The sequence below is a fragment of the Carassius carassius genome, chromosome 8 (genome assembly GCF_963082965.1).
Source record: "Carassius carassius chromosome 8, fCarCar2.1, whole genome shotgun sequence".
In the NCBI taxonomy this organism is placed as follows: domain Eukaryota; kingdom Metazoa; phylum Chordata; class Actinopteri; order Cypriniformes; family Cyprinidae; genus Carassius; species Carassius carassius.
The window spans coordinates 24,447,376-24,459,599 of NC_081762.1; the positions used below are offsets into that span (position 1 = coordinate 24,447,376).

General features: G+C 35.8%; 1 protein-coding gene across 1 annotated transcript; it reads left to right on the top strand.

The window, feature by feature from the left end:
• The first annotated feature begins 4,288 nt into the window (after positions 1 to 4,288).
• Positions 4,289 to 11,324, top strand: LOC132145609 (XK-related protein 8-like). Its single transcript, XM_059556745.1, has 3 exons — positions 4,289 to 4,681; positions 7,831 to 8,024; positions 9,781 to 11,324. Exons 1-3 carry the CDS (start codon positions 4,374 to 4,376, stop codon positions 10,515 to 10,517), a joined length of 1,239 nt encoding a protein of 412 aa, XP_059412728.1. The 5' UTR covers positions 4,289 to 4,373; the 3' UTR covers positions 10,518 to 11,324.
• The last annotated feature ends 900 nt before the right edge of the window (positions 11,325 to 12,224 follow it).

Below are 12,224 nucleotides of genomic sequence, written 5' to 3' on the forward strand. Positions count from 1 at the left end.
CCCATACGCTAAAACCATAGACAGTAAAAGAATGCAGTATTGAGCCGAGAGAGAATTGGTTAGTTCATCTTTCGGTTCTTCGGGTTGTTCGTTCTTTTGTCCCGTGATGTGACAACATTGGCTAGAGTAATTATTAAATCAGATTGTCTGTATAAACCATACTTTTGTAACATATGACACTTTATAAACATTAAAAAAACACTGTGTACATACTTTTGAATTGTTGTTTATTGTTTATTTTTGTGCCAGAAAAGCTTTGTAACAAAGAGGACAACTATTCCAAAATAAATCAAAATAATAAAAAAGTAAATAATTAAAAATAAAATTAAAAGATAATAAAGCCACAGGGTCTAATAACCTTAACAAATGAACTTTAAAAGTACAATATAAAAAAAGAAAAACTAAATATTGCACAACAAGCTTTGCTTTTTTTATATAATAATTTAAAATGAATACATTTTAAAATAAATAACACTTTTGTGCCAAAATAAAAACTTTATATCAAAGAGGATAACTATTCCCCAAATAATTTTAAACCATTTAAATAAAAATAAATGAAAATTAAGAGATACTAAAGCTACGGAGCTATATAACAATAACAAATTACCTTTAAAATCACAACAACAACAAAAATATTGCACAACAAGCTGGTCTTTTTCTAAATAAATAAAAATAAATAAGCTTTAAAATAAATAACACACGGTGGCTATATTTTTAGGACTTGCTTTAAGGCATGTTTGCATTAAAAAAAAACAAGCTCCCTGACCTTGGATGGGCTGAGTCTGTTTCTTCTATCTGAGATAATCTGCCCAGTTTTAGAAAAAAATATTTCAGATGGCACAGATGTGGCCACAATGTAAAGTCTTGTCTTTGTGACTTCAGAAAGGCTTTTGTATACTGGTGAACATCTCCTCCACCAGGCCAGAGGGTCTGATGTGTGGGGTAAGAGTGGCCCTGCAAGGTAGGCCTGCACCTTTATAGCATCTGATGTCTTAGAAGAGGTAGCAGAAGGCCTCAAGCTTGCTACCCTCTCGTCAAAGTCTTCCCAAAACATGGCCCCTGCACTGGCAGTAGCACCAGGATCTGAAGTATCCTCCTCACTCTGAGCTGGGTTAAAACTGTTAAAGCTGAAGTTATCATAACCTTAATGTTTTAAACTAACATTAATAATTCAAATTCAAAATGTTATTTGCTTTTAATGTATATGTCATTATGTCCTTTTTTGAGCAATCTTCTTATACATTACACCAATATGTCAAGTCTGCCTAGGAAAAGCAATTATTATCCCAGCCAACTTCAAACTTGGAGTAAAAATGAACAAACTAGTATAAATACTTTTTATTGTAAGCTTGAATTATTATATTATTATATAGCCTAGTGTTTATTTACTGATAGACAGTCAAAAAGACAAATTAATCAATATTTTATTTATAACAGGGTTTTATTTATTTATAAAATAATAACAAACCACAGATCCTCAACAAACAGTAACAAAAACACAGTGACAGAAAATGTCAGAAATAGCGTATGGGTCTGTCACGTGATTAAGGAACGAGTCAAACTCGACCCGAGACCCGAAAGACTCATGAGATGAACTAATCAATTCTCTTTCCGGCTCAAGACTGCGTTAGTTTTGCGTATGGGGCTGTCACGTGATTAAGGAACGAGTCAAACTCGACCCGAGACCCGAAAGACTCATGAGATGAACTAATCAATTCTCTTTCTGGCTCAAGACTGCGTTAGTTTTGCGTATGGGGCTGTCACGTGATTAAGGAACGAGTCAAACTTGACCCAAAAGACTCATGAGATGAACTAATCCAGTGGTTCCCAAACTTTTCCATTCTACGACCCACCTAGACAAGTGTAATCTATTTCACGACCCACCAAAATATATATATATAAAAAAAATAAGAAAACGATTGACATTACTTTAAGCCTAATCTTAAAAGTTTGATGACAGAAATTAAGTATTTAATAAAAATAACAAATTTTCACTACTAATATTTCAGTTTTAATTTTTGTTTACAGACGTTAAAATATGTAGTGTCCATAAAAACGTGAAGCAGGCTCACTCTAGTGAACTGTAATCTGCGCTGCTGTGTTTTGTTGCAGAAAATACATTCATGATCTTCCGTTTGTGTCGGCGAGAACGGAGCACAATCCAACACTTATTTAGAAAAGCATGAGAAGCAAAGCAGAGCTATCTAACAGTTTTGAGATTAAAATAATTGTGAAATTGGTAAAAAATTATAATAAACAGATGTGTCTCATTTTAAATAATAATAAAAAAAATATATTTATTTTTGTGATGGTTAAATAAATGTTCAGCAATATCTTCAAAAGACTTCTGAACTTTGGCAAATTTTTCTCTAAACAGAGATGATACATCAAGGAAATATTGCAAACTTTTGTACATTTTGTTATGTGGAAATGTTTAAATCTTGTAGTGTTACAATTAATCCTGCATTTGTGCCCTGCTTATGGAATTACATTTGTTTCAATAATAATGAACGAAACTTTATAAAACTGAACGTAACTTTTTCAGAAACTATCAAAAATATGCCATTACAAAAGAAGAAAAACACTATGAAAATGAAAAAAAATTAACTCAGTCACACAAATTTAACAGGCTCTTCAAATATGCTTCATTCTTTGTTAATGTTTTTCAAAGATTCGTTTTCGCTAATCGTGGATTCTGAATTCATTGCTACAGATTTCGCTTACGTTTCGCAGTTTTTCGTTTGGTGTTTTGACACAAACATCTCATGGGGGTGGTGTTAACAGTGATCTACTCTGATTGGATAGTGAGCTTTTGATGGACAGGTGCTCTCTGACCGGGAAGTACAGACACCACCCAGTGGCCTCTCTCGTCCTTCACTGTCGTCGCTCCTCTTTTGTATACTTCCTATCTCCTCCGGGGTTCTCGAGACCGGTGAGTGTTGCAGGTGTCGCTCATTTCCCAATCACTCCACGGCTCTCGGCCCCGCCCCACTCGTCACATTCGTGCAGCCCTAGACTGAACTGTGTGAGTGTGTGTGTGTGTTTTTATTGAAACGCAAATTTAGCTGCAGCCAAGTGACTTTGTGTGACCCACCTTGTTCCATTCTGTGACCCACAAGTGGGTCGCGACCCACAGTTTGAAAACCCCTGAACTAATCAATTCTCTTCCCGGCTCAAGAATGCGTTAGTTTTGCGTATAGGGCTGTCACATGATTAAGGAATGACTTAAACCCGAGGACTCTTGTCAGATAAGAGGCGAGGTGAGCTAATCACAGACTGAAGACCCAGGTAAAGAATGAATTTTTTTTTCTGTATCTTATAGCATTTTAGTTTTGTATTGTTTTTAGTGTGATCAACGTTTGCGTAAGTAGGCTACTAGGTGTGTTGGGGAAGTAACACATAACATTTTCATTACATTTGGCTAAAATGAACGAAATGAACGAAATGACTCGAAAAAAGATTCGTTCATTTTGCTGAACGAGACTCAAAAGTCCGAGTCGGTAAAATGATCCGAACTTCCCATCACTATTTAGCTGTTGCGTGTGTGTGACTGTGTGTGTTTGGCGCCGCTGGCGCGTGTGTGTAAAAACACTGGCTCTGATTGGCTACCATGAAACACATGACTCTGCCTTAGCCAATCATAATCGCTTATCTCGTTATTAACCCACCTTCTCACTCGCTGTGTGAGCCAGGGTGCGTTCGGATTGCATATTAAATCAATGCATAGTAACGCACCGCATTTAACGTTCAGTAACGTTAACGGCGTTGTAACGACGGGAAAAGTAATTAGTTAGATTAACCTGTTACTGAAAAAATAACGTCGTTACCTAACGCCGTTCTTTTAAACGCCGTTATTCCAAACACTGGTCTTTACACATAGGTGTATCATCATGAAGGGTTTAATTTGTTTCTGTTTTTGTGTTTTTTTGTTTTTGTTTTATTGTGTTTTAGCTGTTATTCCCATCTACTTCCATTATAAGGCTGATAGACTGCAACTTTTTCAGCTAAAAATCTTCTACTGAAGAAACAAAGTCACCTACATATTGGGTAGCCTGGGGGTACACAGATAAACATCAGACTTTCATTTTTGGGTGAACTATGCCTTTAAGCAATTAATTTTTGGCTGAATCACTGCCTACCACTTTGGCTTTTTCACTGATCGCTATTAAAGATTTTAACCAATGCCTGTGAGTCTGGTCATATGGTTATATTACATCATTCCCTACATTCTGAGACAGGCTAATCATTAAAAGACTTGGGAGGAGTTATGAATGAGTCTAAAGTTTACTGTCTGTTTCAGATCTTTTTAACAGTAGCAAAAGGAGGTTTTGTGTTTTTATTATCATACTGTAAGGTTTCTCTCACTGGGAATCATGGAGGAGAGCTTCCCATTTCATTACTCTTTATTGGACTATCTGTTTACTTTGATGGGACTGTTATTGTTCCTGCTGGATATAGCGCTGGACATATGGACTGTTGTGTCATTATATAAGGATGGGGCCTATGTGTATATGGCAGTGCTGATCTTTCTGCTGTTGGGCTCTTCAGTGTTGTTACAGGTGTTCAGCTGGCTCTGGTACTCTGATTACCTGGAGAAGATTGAGACTAAGGTGGAGAAATTTGCAAAGAACCATTCATTGATCAAACCATTTCACTTCCTGCAGCTCGGAGTCTACCTCAGGTCTGTGACAGATTTGCTTCTCAATTTTCCTTGAATACTCTTGTGAAAAATAATACACAATAACTAAATTGTTGATTAACAGTGAAACTTTCAAACTCTCTTCACAACTTCTACACATTCTTTCATTGTGTGAACCATCACATGCAAGATGATCCATTCAGTTATCAAAATCTGTCAGACGTGTGTCTAATATATTCTATAAATATCTGACATGGAATGGTTTTCATGTCTGCTAAGTTGGCAAATGGTTTGCCATAAAGGTTGAAAAGGGGCAGAAAATTTCCAAAATATTTGGAAGTTTTCCAGTATTTTTGGAAACTTTTGGAAATATTTAGTCCATTTCCGTGTGAAACTAATCTGGAAATTTACCAGAAAATGTCTTCCCCTTTGCAGACCTACACGCCATTGTGAAGGCTGATTTATACTTCTACATCGAACCTACGCTGTAGCCTGATTAATTTATTTTAATGTTAATTATCTTCTTATATAAATTAAAATGAAGCAAAGAACAAGTGTCTTTTAATTTATTATACTACACCGCATTATACATCAGTAGATGTCCGCGACAGACAGTGTTGATCTGCCTGGGTACAAGTCCTTGTGTAGACTGAAAGAATGCCATCTTTTCCTGTTCCATTGTTGTCTCCTTTAAGTATAAATCAGCCTTAATGAAACACAGTCTTGCCAATCAACCAAGTTTGGAAGCATATACACGTGCATCTCAATAAATTATAATGTCATAGAAAATTTCCTTTATTTCAGTAATTCAACTCAAATTGTGAAACTTGTGTTTTAAACAAATTCAATGCACACAGACTGAAGTAGTTTAAGTCTTTGGTTCTTTTATTTGTGATGACTTTGGCTCACATTTTACAAAAAGCCAATCTCAACAAATTAGAATACTTCATAAGGCCAATAATAATAATAATAAAAATTTGTGAATTGTTGGCCTTCCTGGAATGTACGTTCATTTACTGTACATGTACTCATTACTTGGTAGGGGCTCCTTTCGCTTGAATTACTGCCTCAATTCAGCGTGGTATGGAGGTGATCAGTTTGTGGCACTGCTGAGGTGGTATGAAGCCCAGGTTTCTTTGACAGTGGCCTTCAGCTCATCTGTATTGTTTGGTCTCTTGTTTCTCATCTTCCTCGTGACAATACCCCATAGATTCTCTCTGGGGTTCAGGTCTGGCCAGTCAAGCACACCAACACCATGGTCATTTAACCAACTTTTGGTGCTTTTGGCAGTGTGGGCAGGTGCCAAATCCTGCTGGAAAATGAAATCAGCATCTTCAAAAAGCTGGTCAGCAACATTGAATTTATTTAATACATGAGTTTCACAATTTGATTTGAATTACTGAAATAAATGAACTTTTCTACGACATTCTAATTTATTGAGATGCCCCTGTATATGGAGTTTGTCTAGCACAATCACTACCATTTTTTGTGTGTGTGATTATTATCATTTTTTATTGATCACTAACATTTTTGAACAACGAGGAATGTCACAACCCTAAACAGCAGTAGCAATACATATATGTTTATACAGTACATTTATCTGTAGAAATGTGGAACAGTGGTACATGTACATTGAAAATTCACAGATGCTTGTTGTGGAAGAGCAATAGGTAGATATAAGAAATGTGTGGTGTTGGTGTAGGGGTACAACAATAAACTGTTTAAAATGAATAGGCAATGGTCAATAGTTTACATTTCTAAAATAAAATGTCCAGTATGAATAATATATATTTATATTTATATATATATATATATATATATATATATATATATATATATATATATATATATATATATATATATATATATATATATATTTATTTATGTACTACAGTATTGATTTTTCCCAATATATTTTTATGTACTGTTGAAATATGTCATTTAAAATACCAGGTAATACACAAACAAAAGTGACACTCTTTTTTAGAACAATAGAACAGAAAGCAGTCTGAAGTCATAGAAGTAGAAAAACAAATTGAATATAAAAAAACATGAAATAAAATTATATTATATAAATAAATAAATATATAAATGTTATATAAATATAAAATTTCATGGTTTCATAACATGGTGGAAAAAAAAACTAAACATTTTAATCAATGTGTCTCACACAATGACAAAAACCTGACCAAGTCACTAAAACAATTACTAGGCATCAATTCTATATTTTGGGTGAGTTAGTACATTTGGCAGACATGCAATCATGTTCTGATGTTACAGCAAACAGTTGTGACAAATAAACTTTCAGCATTTTCAGCTTAGAGAACAGTTTTTGACAGTTTCAAAAAAATGTGCCAAAAAAACAACAACAACGTAAATCCAATTAGTTGAACTAGAGTGCTTTTTATGGCCAATAAGTCTTTAATGTGTGTTTGAAATATGGTTAACTTTTACATTTTGAATTATCGACATTGCAAGTGCACATTAAGCACACTTCTGTTTCACAAGAGTAATGCTAAATGAGATAAATTTATGAGCACCGAAAGGCATCATTAACCCAAACTCTGTCAACAGTTACTCATGTCATTCTAAACGCTTTTGTTCATCTTTCAAAGCACAAATTATGATATTTTTCCTAAAACCTTTCACCCAAACCTTTGATACGTCAGTATGTTCATACGGACATTGTAAACATGATATATATGAATTAAGGAGTTTTATCAATTCTTTCTTAAGAGACACAATCACTGTATATGATTTAATTTAGGTTTTTGTCCACATACTTTGATTAGTATGCATAATCAAATATGGCAAATGGGAGCTCAAATATGCATGCTTGATGTAGGAGAACCAATGAGTTTAATTCTCTTGTGTCACACAAACACATTTTTTTATTTATTTAAAAGACACTTTGTATTTCATGACACTTGTGGGTTTGGAATGGCATTAGGATGGTGGAACTTTCATTTTTTTGGTGAACTATCCCTTCAATATCAACTTAATTCAGAATTAAATAGAGCTATTTTGTGTGAACAACTAATTTGGGTTATCATTTAAAGACAAACTCGATAGATGTGATTGAGAACTGGTATAGGAACACTCAAACTGTTTCCACGTCTAAATAAACTGTGGCCTCACTTTTGTTTATTGAATTTTATGTTGTTGTATTAATTGACACCTTGTGTTCACAGGTATGCTGGAGTGATAGAGATTTCCACAACACATTTTCTTCAGCACACTAACAGTTTCACAGAGGGTGTAGCTGTGTACCTGAACCATGATCTTCAGATGCTTCGTCTATTTGAGACATTTTCTGAAAGTGCCCCACAACTCATACTCATGATGTCTATAATCCTACAGAGACGAGAGTTGGAGATTATTACAGGTCTGTTTCAAATCCAGAGCACCTACTTTTTTTCAGCTCATAATTCTTATGTGTCTCTAAACCACTTAAAGCAATGATTAACCCATAATGGAAAATTATGTCATCGATTGACTATCTTTGTGAGTCATTTGGTTTGTTCACTCAACCAAATCATTCCAAACATCAAACGAATGGCTCTTTTGTTTTGCTCAGAATCTCTAGTGATGGAGAAATAAAGCTTTTCAGAACTTTGAATTTATTGAAGCTTCAGAAAGTTATTCACTTTTTTGAAGCAGCTGAAACACCACACAAAATTCAGCTCAAACATACAACTTTTTAACCATTTTCAAATGTTTTATCTATAGTGTAATCTATAAAATGCAATTAAAATCATATAATACCATATATGAAGGTCCCTTTCATACACCCAAGTGTTTTTGCTAGTTTCAGCCTGACGCCGTTCTCATTTTCCAATCCTGCACCCCGTTGTTTAAATAGCAAATGCATTTGCACCCATTTGTGCGCCCATGGGCGTGCTAGTCTAAAAAAGGCGCATTGTTAGCACATTGCTATTTTGAGGAACTGAAAATAGACTGCGCCATAGACCAACTCAAACCTGTTCTAAAGTCTCGCACAATATTTGATCTTTGTTATTTAAAGAGCGCGTTAGAAATATGCGCCTAGACGGGTGCACAACATGCATACACTTTGCTTATTATACACATAGGGACATGCAGCAGCTCACAAACATTTTTTTAAATGTTTACAAACAATTAAAAATTACATTTCACAATGTAAATAGCGAACCCTCCATGGCACAAACGCAACTGGCTATTAAAGGGGATGGGAGATGAGACCCAAAAAACACCCATTACTCATTAAGAGAATAGGGACAACCCATTTAGAACATGTGCTGGGTGTGCGAAGCGTTTTACCATCGTTAAACTAGCATAAGTAAATTGGGCATGCCCTGATTGCACCTGCACTGTGCACTTTAGACCATTTGCTTAGATCATTAAAATAGGGCCCTATATCTTTATAATATTATTTAATACAAAGTTGTGTCATGAAACTCTAGATGGCGCAGGCCAATTTCATATAATTTCCGATTGGTTTCTATTGCATCAGCATCCAATGAGCTCACTGCTCAACATTCAAATACTTGGATAGTGCTTGCTGTAGCAGTTGCAATGCAGATAAGAAATTCTCCACCTCCCCCAGCTCCACCTGTATAGACCTGCTACAGGGAAATTTCATGTATGTTATATATGGGGGTTATTTCATATGTTAAGTGTACAGCAGCAGTATTTCCTACATGCTCACAGCATCATATATGTGGATGTATTGGCAGTAGCAAGTTTTGTTTCTTATTTTGCCACAGCAGTGTAGAAGATCTATAACGCCAAGACCAAACACATTAACATTGCCATTTATATTTTAATGATAAGTTCTCCAGTTGTCATGAGAGAAATGAATTTGTAGCGCTTGTTGTGTTTGTTTATTAGAGAGCTTGGTTAATCAGAACAATAAGAATATTAACTCTTTCTTTTTTACTGTAAAAAAAAATGTGTCATGAAAAATGCCTTCAAATAAAACTGATCTGAGATCAGGTGAAATATAAACACTGGTTCAGAAACATTTAAAATGAATCAAAGGTTTCAGAGCTTCACAAAGCAGAGTTTTGAAAGCCCTTATTGCTAGTTGTTATTATTATGAAGAACAGCACTATTGCAATATGTGATATTGTTTTATAACATGCAATGGTTTTTTGTTTCAGGTTTAAAAATCCTTACATCAGCTGCTGCAATTGCCAGTAGTGTTGCTATGTACCACCGCTGCATGCGGGCCTTTCTTCCTGAAAAACGCAAGATGAGTTGGATCTCCACTGGCGTCTACTTCCTGTGGAACTTGTTGGTGATTATTCCCCGTGTAACTGCTCTGGCACTCTTCTGCAGTGTATTGCCATGCTACATCATAGCTCACTTCCTGTCCTTGTGGATGCTGCTGGTTTTAGTGGCCTGGAGCCAGAAAACAAATTTAATGGAACATCGTGGTTGGGAATGGCTCTTCAGAGCTACTGTTGGACTCATCTGGTACTTCTGCTGGTTTAACATATCGACAGGAAGCATAAAATCAAAGACTATTCTCTATTATAGTTTCATGGGATTGGACACAGTGATGCTGCTGTGCTTCTGGTCCTGGAAGGTGTTTGAGTACGAAGGCTGCTGGAGCTCCTTAAATCCTTACATGGTGATCCCGACACTACTAGGTTTGTACGTCATTGGAATACTAGTGAAAACAATATACTACAAAAGGTTTCATCCCAACGGTGATCAAGAGAAAATCACTGAACCCGCTGAAGAAGGGCAGTTAAGACAAGCGGCAGCATGTTATGATATGGAGACAGACTTGAAGCAAAGGGAATCACTTCACGCTACAGCTGCAGCTCCTGCTCACCCTTTCACTGGAGTTCCCAATAGACATAGGAAAATGGCTGCTAATTTCTACTCTTAGTTCTTGGTTCTACTTTAAAAAGACTCTTCTCCTAACCCCCCCAATTTCATCATAAATTATTAAAATGCTTGTTTTATTTATAAAATGTATTTATAATCTAATTTTCTACCCAATACCACAGAGTTGATACATACCTCTCCCATCTCAGTGCGTGCACTCAAACACTGTAGCTCGCGGCACCACTATGCTGGCGTTTAGCTTAGCACCATTCATTCCTTAGGATCCTAAGTGGATAAATTATTTCCTAAGTGGATAAAAAATTATGACTATGTATGGCGGAAGAGCACTTCGCACCACTTCGACCTCGTCGCTGTAATATCATCACTCATAAAAACTCCCCTTCCCCCTCTCCCTCTACCTTACGCAATACAACCAAAATGAGGAGTTTTCAGGAGTGATGATATTACTGCGCTGAGGTCGAAGTGCTGCGATTGCTCTTCTGCCATAAATTATAGTTATTTTTTATCCGCTTAGAATATCGACAAGTTTTATTTTGTGTCACCATGCTTACTCGTGTAAATACTAATGTAACCGTCTTTAAATAGGAAAAACATTGAAGTGTTTGGTGGCTTCTAAATTCATCCCTTTTTGGATCCTAAGGAATGAATGTTCCTAAGTTAACACTAGCATAGTGGCGCCGCACGCTACAGCGAGGAGATGTACGTATCAACTCATCTAAGTTGAGGGAAGAACATAGTGGAATATGAAAAAAACGGTGGCATTTTCCTTTAAAATTGCATCTTAAATTATGTGAACATAATATATTTCATCTTTCTGAAAAAATAAAACATTTTCTAATCTCTTTAACAGTGATCTAGTTTCTTTTGTGTAAATACAAAGAATAATATGTGTTTGACCCCTTCCTGTTAGTAACATGCTTTTAGTTTTTAAAATGTTTAAGAGAGCAAGATGGGTAAATGAACTTATTTGGACTATTGGCGTGCAAAGGGCACTGTAAAAAAATAAAAAAATAAAATAATAAGCACAACAGAGGTAAACTGAAGAGCTTAGGTGCTGTCTTTAATCGCTCAGTAAAGACCAGGCATCTCCAACCCTGCTCCTAGAGAGCTACTGTACTTTCCTGCAGACTTCAATTCCAACCCTGCTTCAACACACCTGAACACCTTGATTAGTGTACATTTTTATAGATTTTGACCAGTAGGTGGCACTGGGCTGAAACTTTTCAGGGCATGTTTGTTATAAAACATACCAAGTTTGGTCAGAATCCAGCTAAAGCTTTCCAGAGATAAAGCCTCATGTCCACTTTTGAACAAACTTCATCAACTTTGTTGATGCATTTTACAAAAATAGTTTGCTCTGAAGATGATCTGAGCCAATTTTGGTGAAAATTGGACAAACACTCTGGGGATGAGTGTGAAAAAAACAATTCTTCAGAAAAAAAAATGCATTTGTTTCTGAATAATGCAAGGAATCAGAGGGGAAAAATAATAATGCTTTTAAACTTTATGATTTGGCCTATTATTAGCACAAGTATGGTGGTCATACAGTATGTGCCATTTACATGTCCTTTGTATTGCGTTAAATATCCAAAGTAGCTTGACAAATAACATACAGGTATTGAACATAATCGACCAATCATGGCATGTGAGAAGGTGAGATCTACAGAGAACGGTCAAAGCAATGCAAATACATGCACGTGTTTGTTCGTTTCTTCTACTTGAAGCAGCGCTGCACAGACTGATCATC